General features: G+C 43.8%; 1 protein-coding gene across 1 annotated transcript; it reads right to left on the bottom strand.

The window, feature by feature from the left end:
- Positions 1-4899: 4899 nt before the first annotated feature.
- LOC109749994 (protein NPG1) lies at positions 4900-9751 on the bottom strand. Its single transcript, XM_020308935.4, has 5 exons — positions 9350-9751; positions 7537-7792; positions 6254-7464; positions 5856-6003; positions 4900-5508 (listed from the first exon to the last, which is right to left on the bottom strand). Exons 1-5 carry the CDS (start codon positions 9566-9568, stop codon positions 5192-5194), a joined length of 2151 nt encoding a protein of 716 aa, XP_020164524.1. The 5' UTR covers positions 9569-9751; the 3' UTR covers positions 4900-5191.
- Between the last annotated feature and the right edge of the window lie 977 nt (positions 9752-10728).

Genomic DNA, 10728 nt, shown 5'->3' with positions numbered 1-10728 from the left:
CTGAAGATGAAACCATGAGGTATATAGATGTCCTGAAATGTAAAGGGGGGACTTTCCCTATTAAATATCTTAGGATACCACTGCATTATGACAAACTTAGGAGAGAAGATATCCAGCCCCTCATAGATAAGATAATCAAGAGAATTGCTGGGTGGAGAGGGAAAACTGATTTCTTATAAAGGGAGGCTAGTGTTCATTCAAGCTTGTTTAGCAAGCATACCTATTTACCTTCTTTCCTTTTTTAAATTTCCTAAATGGGCTATTGAGATGATCAATTCTCAGATGACCCATTGCCTTTGGAATGACTTTGAAGGACATAAGAAACTACACCTAGCCAATTGGAGACTAGTGTGTATGAAGAAAGAATTTCGAGGTCTAGGTATACCTAACCTTCAAGAACTCAATATGTGTCTGCTGGGGTCCTGGGTGCAAAGATATAGTAAAGGAGAGGGTAAACTGTCGAGAAAGGTAGTAGACCAAATGTATAACACCCACAGACCAATTTTTTTTACTAGTAACACTCTCCATGCCTCTAGATTCTGGAAAGTGGTGATGAATGTAGTGAATGCCATTAAATTTGGCTACAGGTGGCTAGTAGGTGATGGTAAGCAAATCAGGTTTTGGGAAGGTACCTGGTTTGGCACTTCCCCCTTAGTTGTTCAATATTGCCCCCTATATGCTATTTGCAAGGAGATCTCAAAAACTATCAGTGAGATCTGGGATGGGGCCCAGGTCAAGCTCTCTTTCAAAAGAAATTTTATTGATAAGATGATGGAATCTTGGTACCAACTAGAGGAGATTTTTAAGAAAATCACCCTGGTTGATGAAATAGACTCCCCGGTCTGGCAACTAGACAGTAAAGGAGTGTACTCTAGTAGCTCTCTATATCATGTGATTAATTTTAGAGTGGTGAAACCGGTGTTCATCCTACTGTGTGGAAACTGCTGCTGCCACCCAAAATTCATATTTTCCATTGGGTAGTCCCTTATAATAAGATCATGACCAGAGATAACCTTAGGAAAAGACGCACCATTAAACCTCTAGATTGTGTGTCTTGCTCTTCAGACGAATCTATTCAGCATTTTTTTATTGTGTTGTTGCTAAAATTATTTGGAGTTTGGTGAGAGACCACTTCAAGAAATACCTAGGATCTGATTATTTTTTTGGTGGCTAGATTTTGGGTTTCTAATAAAAAGAATGCTGCTCTTAATGTTGCTAGTTCAGCCACCATGTGGTGCCTATGGAAGTTTAGAAATTCCATGATCTTTAATAACATTGCATGGTCTAATATAAAGCAGGTGATAGGGAAACTTCAAGCTATGATCCAAAGTGGATGATTCTTTCTGGCGACCGAGAAAGAACCCAGTTGGAAGCGTTCGTCTCATTCCGGGCGACGCACCTGTCGAAGCCGCTCTGCTTGACGAGTGGCTAGGCGGTTGTGGTGCTCAGCTGCTGGCAGAGAATCTCGAGGGAGAACACGCAGTCTGCGTGCTGGGGAAAACAGAGACAGTGGGCGACTGGGCTCCTCAGTCGAAGACGGCACACCCCCTGAAGGCAAGAAAATCATTCCAGGAGATTGAGGTTGTGGCTTAGGGGTTGTGCAAATTAGGAAACTGCTTTCCCTGCGTGGAATTTGCAGTATGATACACTTTCTTGCTTCACAAAACTTGTTAGTTTTTGCTTGACATTTGGCTTCCCCTCTCCTCTTGGAGTGAGGGGGATAAGCGAGAACCTGAACTGAACTATGTAAGTCCAGGGTTTCATTTTAATGGAACTGGGGAAGGTTCCCTGTTCTTCTAAAAAAAGGAAATCACGGCTTATATCAATCTAACACTCGCATATCCAAATGCAACGAGTAAGCCAAATTAGTAGATTGGTCTGCCTGCCACTTTATTTGTCTTCCTACTAATCCACAACCAAACACCCAATAAAAGTGTATGACACATAGTGCACATCGCATCGTGTGGCAGCATGAGGCCTGCGATGGAGGTGGTGGGTGCCACTCCCCATTTTTTAGCCACGACAAGTAGGGGGAATTTGCCGGCAGCCGGCGAACAGGGAAGATGGCGGCAGTGACCTGGGTTTAGCAAGGGGGAGCAACAATGACGCAGGGGATGGGCTGGAGGCGACCACCAAAGCAGGAGCGCATGTGTGTGTGTGTGTGTGTGGGGGGGGGGGGGGGGGGGGGGGGGGGGGGGGGGGGTCATGCCGCAACCATGCCCTGTGTTGACCGCCGACAAGCAGGGAAGACAGCAGCCCTGAGGTTTAGCCAGGAGGAGCAGGCAGAGGTGACCACCGAAGCGGGAGCACTGGGTGAGGGAGGGCCTCGAGACAGGGTCCTCTTCTCGCGCCCATACAGCCGCCACGTTTTGCCTGGGCTAGTACCTGGGAGTGGGCCAAAACAGAAATCACCAATGATCCAACACTCTAATAGGTGGGGTCAGCAGCAAAAAGTTAAAAGTCTTGATGCGTTAGGGATTAATATTTCAAGAGAGCTTGGAGTTTTAGGAGATTTGTAAGAAGCGATGCAAATTGGGAGACGTTTTATCTCCAAAGTTCATATGCTCTATATGAACGGTAAAATAGAAAATAGTACAATTAAATCAGAAAAAATCATGAAAAGAATTTATCCATTTTGAATATCCGTACATGCTGGTCCCGCTTATTTTCACAGAATTTTCATGCTCTCCTATTTTATTTATTTTTGAACGAAGGTGCTTGCCCGGCCTTAAATTAAGGCTCTTAGCTTTACAAACTTGGTTCACGAAAACAGACAAACTGTTAGAGATACGACAGACAAATCAACATGATGAAGAACGAAAACAAGCAGGAGACACGAGATTTTAACGTGGAAACCCCCTCCAACACGAAGAGGAAAAAACCACGGGCGACAGCCAGCAAATCTTCACTATATTGGGGGAGGTTACAAACGCCGGGGATTTACGACTGATCAACTCATCCCGTACGGCGGCTTACAAAGGATATATATAACATAGGTGACCTAGGTCAATACTTATCCGTCCGCTTCGGCCCAAGCCTATCGGCGACGCGCCTCGCTACGCTCGCTCGTCAGAAGTTAGCCTTTATCTTTATACTTGATTTTGGATCATAATAACAAGAACAAAAAAAACGAATGACGAGGAAAGAAAAGGTTCAATACAAGGCTTAGGGCCTAAACGCGCGACGCAGCACGGCCACCTAGGGTGATCTACTCCCAAACACTACTGAAGCATACGCCTGATTGCTGCCCTCGCCGTTGACGGACAAAAGGCTCCCCTAGCCGGTAGGTTGTTGTCATGTCGCTTGGTGGAGCTCGTGGCATTGGTTGCGAAGTTTGCTAATAAAGATGTCAATGCGCTGCCGGTCCCCCAATCTCGCCAACTGCCTCCATAGCCGTAAGAAAACTACCATTTTATAGATCAAGTCAGCCGGCTGATTGAAAATATTTCCTTCCACCAATGCTTTATTACGGGTAGCCCAAAAAACCAAAGCTAATGCGGCAAAGCCCATCGACACTAATCTCCTATCTATTCCTATCGATCCTGCAAAGAAACGTTGCAAGTCGAAAAAAGCCGTCGGACTCCAATTACAATTTATCGCTGCTCGAATAACACTCCACGCGAACCGTGCAATAATGCATCTAGATCTCATCCTCACCACACCATACACATTTGCCATCTCCCGGTCCATGCCTCTTAAGGACTTGATCTCCACTAGGGATACGGTTAAAAACTACTTGCTACAAAAAGATCCTAATTTTGGCTGGGACTCTTGCCTTCGAGATATCCATCACCTCGCACTTAGGACAGGACTTAAAAACTTTCTTGTAGAACGAGACTGTTGAAAACACACATCTGAAATATGTCGGAAAGGGAGATACATCCTCATTTGATCTCAGTCCTCTCTTTCGATCGGGCCAAGAGCTCGACGAAATCTTGCGGCCCAACGCATTAACCCATATACCCACCACCCTGGCATTTGGGTTGGCTGCAATCACAAGTAAGCATGGCTACTTTGTCCGAAGCAGGCCACCCTCAGACCAAAAATCATACTATCTCTGTTCATTTTTATAAGACGTTTTAGAGATTCAGACACTATTTAAAACAATACAAAGCAAGCTATCTGAAACGTCTTATAAAAACAAACGAAGTGAGTACCAAAACATAGTAAGAGCATCTCCGATAGATTATCTTCCGCACCCATTTGGTGACGAGGCACCAATTCTCCTATTTGCGTCCTATAAGGCTGAATAGTTCGCTTCAGATCTGTAACAGGTGAATAGCCCGACTGACTCCTCTCATCTGTTCCTAAACAAGTGAACACCGTGTTGGCGAAAAGGATTGCCATTTTTGCGGTTTATTTCGACAGGGTTGGTTTAAAGGAAGATTGGCAAAAGGAGTGTCAATGGATCTGTATTAGGCTGCACTTCTCTGGTTGGGTGTTCAATTGACTTGCAGTATTAATTAGGCTCAGCTCACGCGGTAACTCCAGGTGCCGGAACAGCGACTGAAATCATATCATCACAAAGTAAATGTTACTCGGTCCATTCCGAATTACTCCTCTGAAGAAATATAAGAGCATTTAGATCATTACTTTTCTTTACAGAGGGGTATAAGATGTTCGTAAGTTTTTTTTTCTGAATTGGATGTATTTTAGTGTTTTTGTTGGCTCATTTTAATTCATATATAGTATTCCCTCCGTCCAAAATATTTGTCTTTCTAGGCATTTTAAATGGACACAACATATGGATGTATGTAAACATATTTTAGAGTGTGGATTCACTCATTTTGCTCCGTATGTAGTCACTTGTTGAAATCTCTAGAAAAACAAATATTTAGGAACGGAGGGAGTAGTTCGAAATATTCAAAACATATTATAATAGGACACGGAGGGAGCATGTAGAGCACCAACAGTAACTCGTTTTATCTTAGCCGACGACTCCTTATAAACTTTTACTTATGTGGTAGCGGGTGATATTGATACATATGCTTTATACTGCCATACCAGGCAAGCAACTAACTTAGCAACCAGTTACAGCATTTGTCGACAACAGCAGCACAGTGGCTCCTGGGAATACAAGATACAGGTAGCCAGCCTCAAATTTCTGCCCAGCTATGTACCCGAAATAAGGAGGAAGAGAAGGAAAATTGACCGACAAAAAAAGAAACCTCAAGTTGTTCCAAATGACCGATCAGAGCGGTCGGAGACTTTCTACTGGGTCTGATTCCTCGAGCATCGAGGCCGCCTGAAAGCAATCGGCGGCCTCAGCTAGCCTCCCGTCATGCTTGTGGACCTGTCCTAGGTAGAACCAGGCCATCCTGTTCGTAGGCTCGAGCCTTAGGGCGTCCGACAGGAAGCTCCTCGCCACCGGGAGATACTTGGGCCCTTGTTTCGACAGGAGAGCACCGATGGACACCTTGGATGGTACATGATCTACCTCTGTTGAGAGTGCATTCAAGTATGCAGCCAGCGCATGCTGCGTTTGCTCACGGACCCCATGCATGTCACCTGGAAAGAAATGAACGGATCATGATGGTCACAGGATATTTGACAGAAGAAAGCTAGGGATGTCTTCCAAATTTTAAATTCAATAAATGCCTAGCCTAGATGAATGAGAAAAAAAAGTGAAGAAAAAATTCAACACTTTACCCATTTCTACTTGTTTTTTATTCGCACGACAATCACTTGTATTATACTTTGCAGGCATGACAGTAAACCAACAAATCCTCAAGGCACATACCGCATAACGGGTTTCATACTCTTTTTATGTGCAAGGATGAATACATACTTTTACCAATAACCAGAGATGCACGTATGGCTCACGGGTCATGAATCGGTGACCAAGATTTCCTCACCTTCTGCATGAAGTGTTGTGGCAGAATAAGTTTTCAGAGCTTTAGCCTTCTGCAAACATATTTCGGCATCTCTGCAGTACGAAAGACTAGCATACAAGTTGGCAAGACCTTGCCAAACTTCAAACTCACTCACTTTATTATCCCTTTCCTGAAACAAATTTCACAAAGTATGAGATAACAAAAAGAACAGTGTGCGTTGGTGAAAATTATAGTGGCATTTAGTTTCAGCAGCAAATACAAACAAGAAAAGTAGTTCAAAGGATATTGCTATTTGAGCAACATTATTCAGTGTGAGGATCCAATCCCACTCCAAACTAACTAGAAACGGTATGGGCGTAATAACATTTGCAAACAAGCATGAACTTCAATGAGACATTTGTTTAATTGAGAAGACAAACCTCTGTGCCATTTTTTAAAGATCCATAAGCCTTCCGTTGTGCCTGAACAAGAGCAAGAAGGGCACGGTATGCTTCAACTGCTTCCATGGGCAATGATTGAGCTGCTTTCAGTTTAGCCCTTATTCTAAGTAATGGCCCTTGTTCCCATTTTGTAGTTTCTTCTAATGCAGCATCAGTCACCACCTCTGCTTCTGAATACCTCTGCTGCGCAGAGAGAACCAAAGATAGCAATCTCCAGCCTTTAGAAACAGATCCGCCAGTTGTGTCAATGAACTGCTTTGCACATTTCAGTGCAGCCTGCATGTTTCGTTGCTCAGCATACTCAACCCCCATGTCAAATATTAAATCTGGGTTGTGGCGGTCAAGGGAAAATGCTTCACCAAGTGATTTCAAAGCCTCAGCCTGCAAGAGAGATCTTTGATGATCGGACGAAGCAATTTTAGACTCATTAGCCAGACAACTCCCCAAGAGATGGAGCCCAACACTCCTTAAATGCCCATCTAATAATTCGTCGTCACCGATTGCTCTCTTTGCATACTCTACACCCTCGGAAGCAAGATAATAGTCCGAACTACATATCTTAGCAGCTAAAAGCAGGGCATTTATGTCATTGGGACTCTCATTCTTATTCAAAGACTTCTTTAGCAAATTTAATGCCGCTTCATCATCCGAAGCTGCAGAATAACAAAGGGCTAGACTATACCATCTCTCAGTTCGAGGGTATATTCCAGGCAAAACTTCTTCGAAATGCTTGGCAAGCACAGATGTCTGGCCACAGAGTGACAATGCAAAGGTTAGATGCTCCATCACTGAGGGGTCCCAGTGAGTCTTTCCAAGGTACCACTTCTTCAAAAGTATCATGAGCAGCAGGATTGCCTCTTCCAAATTATTCTTAGGGACAAATGAACCTTCGGTTTGTGAAGCCAAGCTCGGCGGACTTGCCTCAACACCACCATACAACAGAAAAACAGAAAACCTCTTCTGAATTCTCGTGCAGCATTCATCGTCGAGATTCCATTGACTAAGAAGAGCACGCCGGTAAGAAGCAAGTGCTTCTTGATAAGCCCCAGCTTGCTTCCAAAGTTCTGGGAGTAGCTCAACTGATTTACTGACAGTTTCCTGCAGCTTTTGTTCAACCATGACATCAGGTATGCCACGTTGGAAGATACTTTCAACAGCATCAAGGACGCTTTTACACTGTTGAGCGGCCTCTGCAAGTCAATGGATTCATGGTGTCACAACAAGCATAACAAAATGGTCAGAGTGAAAGTTTGCATTCGTACCTATTGCTTTCCCCAACTTTTGAAGAGACATTGCCTTCAAGTAAATGGCTTCAAGAACAAGGCTAGCAGCATGCTGTGATCCTGAATTCGATGAATCTGACCGTAGTTTGTTATTCCGCTTGGAAGATGGTTTTTCTGAAAGCGACGGTTGGAAACGCTGAATAGCAGCTTGAAGGTCTATTCCATCAAATACTCGAAGTGCAGCCTCTACATTTCCTCTCTGATATTCTAGTCTCCCGAGGAGAGCTCTTGCTTCCTAATTTTCAAAGCAAATACATGAAAGGCAAAGTTAGCAGCAACAAAATATAAGAGGTGCTGAGTATTCTTTGGCTACTGGCCTATCAGCAATCATGGTTTAGGAGCATTCAGCTAGTCAAGCACAAATAAACTTTCTAGCACATATTGGTACTCAGTATCAGTAATCACAACCAAACAATTTAGCTTATACTACTTGTTTAAACTTAATTAGGGTTCTGAACTCTGGGCATAAACTATGTCCCGTTGTCCTAAAAATGATACCTGAAGATCATATATTTTTATCAAAGATACAGACAAGCATCTCTACTCTAACTTAATCTCTTGTTGATAGTTAAGTACGAAACTCCAAGATTTCTGATGTTTTCAAACTCACCAGAAAAGGAAATCGTGTAAACATTAGAACATGTGAGATAAACACAAAACCGTTGTATTATCATTTGTCGCAAAATATAGAGAAATAAGGGAAATGAAATCGTTTTGCCACAACAAAGACCAAAGGTGCGTTTGGTTCTAAGGCAAGGACAGCTTTAGCCTTGCCTAGCAAGGATATGCCTTTGGTAGAGTCATATTTTGTTTGCTTTTGGATGCAAGTTTGCTCGTAACTGCACCTAAATCCTTGCCTCGCGACGGCAAACTAGCGAATCGTGCGTGAGACAAGTCACGTAACTGTAACCCGGGGCAACACAACCAAACAACATCGCTTAGCTCATGTGGGCTATGTCACAAGCGGGCTAGCTTAACCTAGCCTGGCTAGGTGAGGCTAGTAAATGATCCAAACAGACCCTAAACAAGAACAAAGAGCTGCCCAACTGAACTAAACAAAGAAAACGATCTCTTTTTTCACATCAAATTCCCATTGTGTTAATCATGCAAATTGCTTCTGAATTCGACCACACTTGTACCATTCCATCCATTACAAATTGCACAAACCTCTTACTGAGTGTTAGAATGGCTGGCTAGGTCCCAAATTCACTAGATAAGATATCACACACTGACCAAACCATGGTCAAACGGTTATACAACATCTAAAAGCAAGATCGTTTTCCACATCTATCCACGAGCTATTTCACTTTCTTTGAGTTCTACATTCTCTTCTGAATTTTCAGAATTGCCCCAAAGAAAAAGCACGAATGCTGAATCCTCCAAACATGGAGAATAATTTCCACAAGATAACATCTTAGTATCCTACATCTCCCCGAAATGCTATCTTATCTTCCAAGCAGAATGTATCATTCTAATCTAAATTCTTGCTCAGCTGACCAAATCAGAATGGCCCCGCAACCTTGTGAAAACAATGCCATCTCCCACATGAAGAACCACCAGTCCTTGAAATGAGCAAGGAAATCAGGCACTACGACCTCCGCGCGAAGATCCCGATCTTCCCCCAAAACGCATCAAAGGACAGACAGCATATAGGCACAATTGGACCCCAAAATTATCTAATCTGTTCACTCCATCTCAGACAAACAGACCTCGAGCAACTCGCGCAACCTCCCAGATTAAGATTTGGCAGAAAGGAAAGAAAAACAGAAACTTAGAGGCAACGATTCCATACCTCGTAGTTGAGGGAGAGGCCCTCGCGGAGCGAGGACTCGGCCTCCTGGATGTTGCCGTCGTCGACCCTCGTCTCCGAGGACTCGGACGCCGTCGCCGCCGAGGCGCCGGCCTCCGACTCCGGCGCCCTCTCCCTCGCCTTCACCGGCGAAGCGAACGCCCCCGAGTCCCCGGTCGGGCCCACCTCGCTCCCGTTGTCCGACTCTGCTGCCGCTGCCATTGCTGCCTCAGAGGCACCGCGCGATCCCTCCGGCGAGCATGTGCTACGTCAATGCGTATGCGTGGGTAGTTGTTCTTGGCTAGTAGACGGACGAGGCGAGATCCATGGCATTGGACTTCTTGGCCTTTCTACTCTGGGAGTGGGGAGCTCATCGTTTTATTTTATTTTTGTTTCCCTTCGAGCTCGCCGGCACGTTGTTCTACTTGTAGTAGGTCTTGTGGCTGTTGTACTTGTTGCATTTTCATTTGGGAGTTCATAATTACTGCAGTCTGGCAGTGAGGGTGCCTCCCCATTTTAGATAGATATATACACGTTCACCCAATTTGAAATAGATGTTTGGTCTAGAAAGTTAGCTGTTAAACTTCTTAATCCATGGCATAGGGGTATAATTATTAGACACAATGACAGAGGTATACTTATCATTAGAAAATCACAATAAGGAAACACCATAAATACTCACCCAAAAGTAACAGCTAAGGCCGTACTCCCTTCGTTCCTAAATATATGTTTTTTAGAGATTTCAATACATACTACATATGAAATAAAATGAATGAATCTACACTTTAAAATATGTCTATATACATCTGTATGTAATTCGTATTACATCTCTATAAGGACTTATATTTAGAAACGAAGGGAGTATCAAAGCCTGGAGGACAAACTCGAAGAAGAAGCGCTACCATCCTCCTGAGCGCCGCACCTGCGAGGACTAAAAGTCTTAACCTAAGCTACTAACCAGAGCGAAGGCATCAGAATTCCCCTCCCACCATCGACCACCAGAGCGGCACGTAGAGGGGAGGCATGTAAAGTTGATAAGAAGATAATTTTGAAATGGCGAGACTATTTGATGACCGACTTATTCTCCTTTCTGATCTCGAATATGTCGATAATAAAGAGTTAATATAACATGGGTTGTGAGGATCTGAATTAACCATGAGAAATCTTCTCAAATAACGCTCGTATGTCATGTCGTAATTTGGATTTTTGAGATATTGCGTTATTTCTATAAATGAAAAAAATAGTATTATGGTAAATATGTGCTAACCGAAATGTTTTTCTCCTCTCCACGGAAGGCGACTTCCAGGTGACAAGGATTTCTTGCCTCTCGCCGGCGCCACCGTCATCTGACCTCGTCTCTTGTGGCCTTAGGACCATGAAGG

This window comes from Aegilops tauschii, chromosome 5, assembly GCF_002575655.3.
Source record: "Aegilops tauschii subsp. strangulata cultivar AL8/78 chromosome 5, Aet v6.0, whole genome shotgun sequence".
Classification (NCBI taxonomy): domain Eukaryota; kingdom Viridiplantae; phylum Streptophyta; class Magnoliopsida; order Poales; family Poaceae; genus Aegilops; species Aegilops tauschii.
Note: the sequence above shows the minus strand (reverse complement) of the source record. Positions and strands in the feature narration are given on the sequence as shown.

What these genes read in the sequence shown, in the direction of transcription:
- LOC109749994 (XM_020308935.4), bottom strand. Translation starts at nt 9,568, where the DNA reads ATGGCAGCGGCAGCAGAGTCGGACAACGGGAGCGAGGTGGGCCCGACC. An exon ending in GCCTCTCCCTCAACTACGAG is followed by an intron (nt 7,793 to 9,349) that starts GTATGGAATCGT and finishes TTTGAAAATTAG; the next exon opens with GAAGCAAGAGCTCTCCTCGG. An exon ending in AAAGTTGGGGAAAGCAATAG is followed by an intron (nt 7,465 to 7,536) that starts GTACGAATGCAA and finishes ATTGACTTGCAG; the next exon opens with AGGCCGCTCAACAGTGTAAA.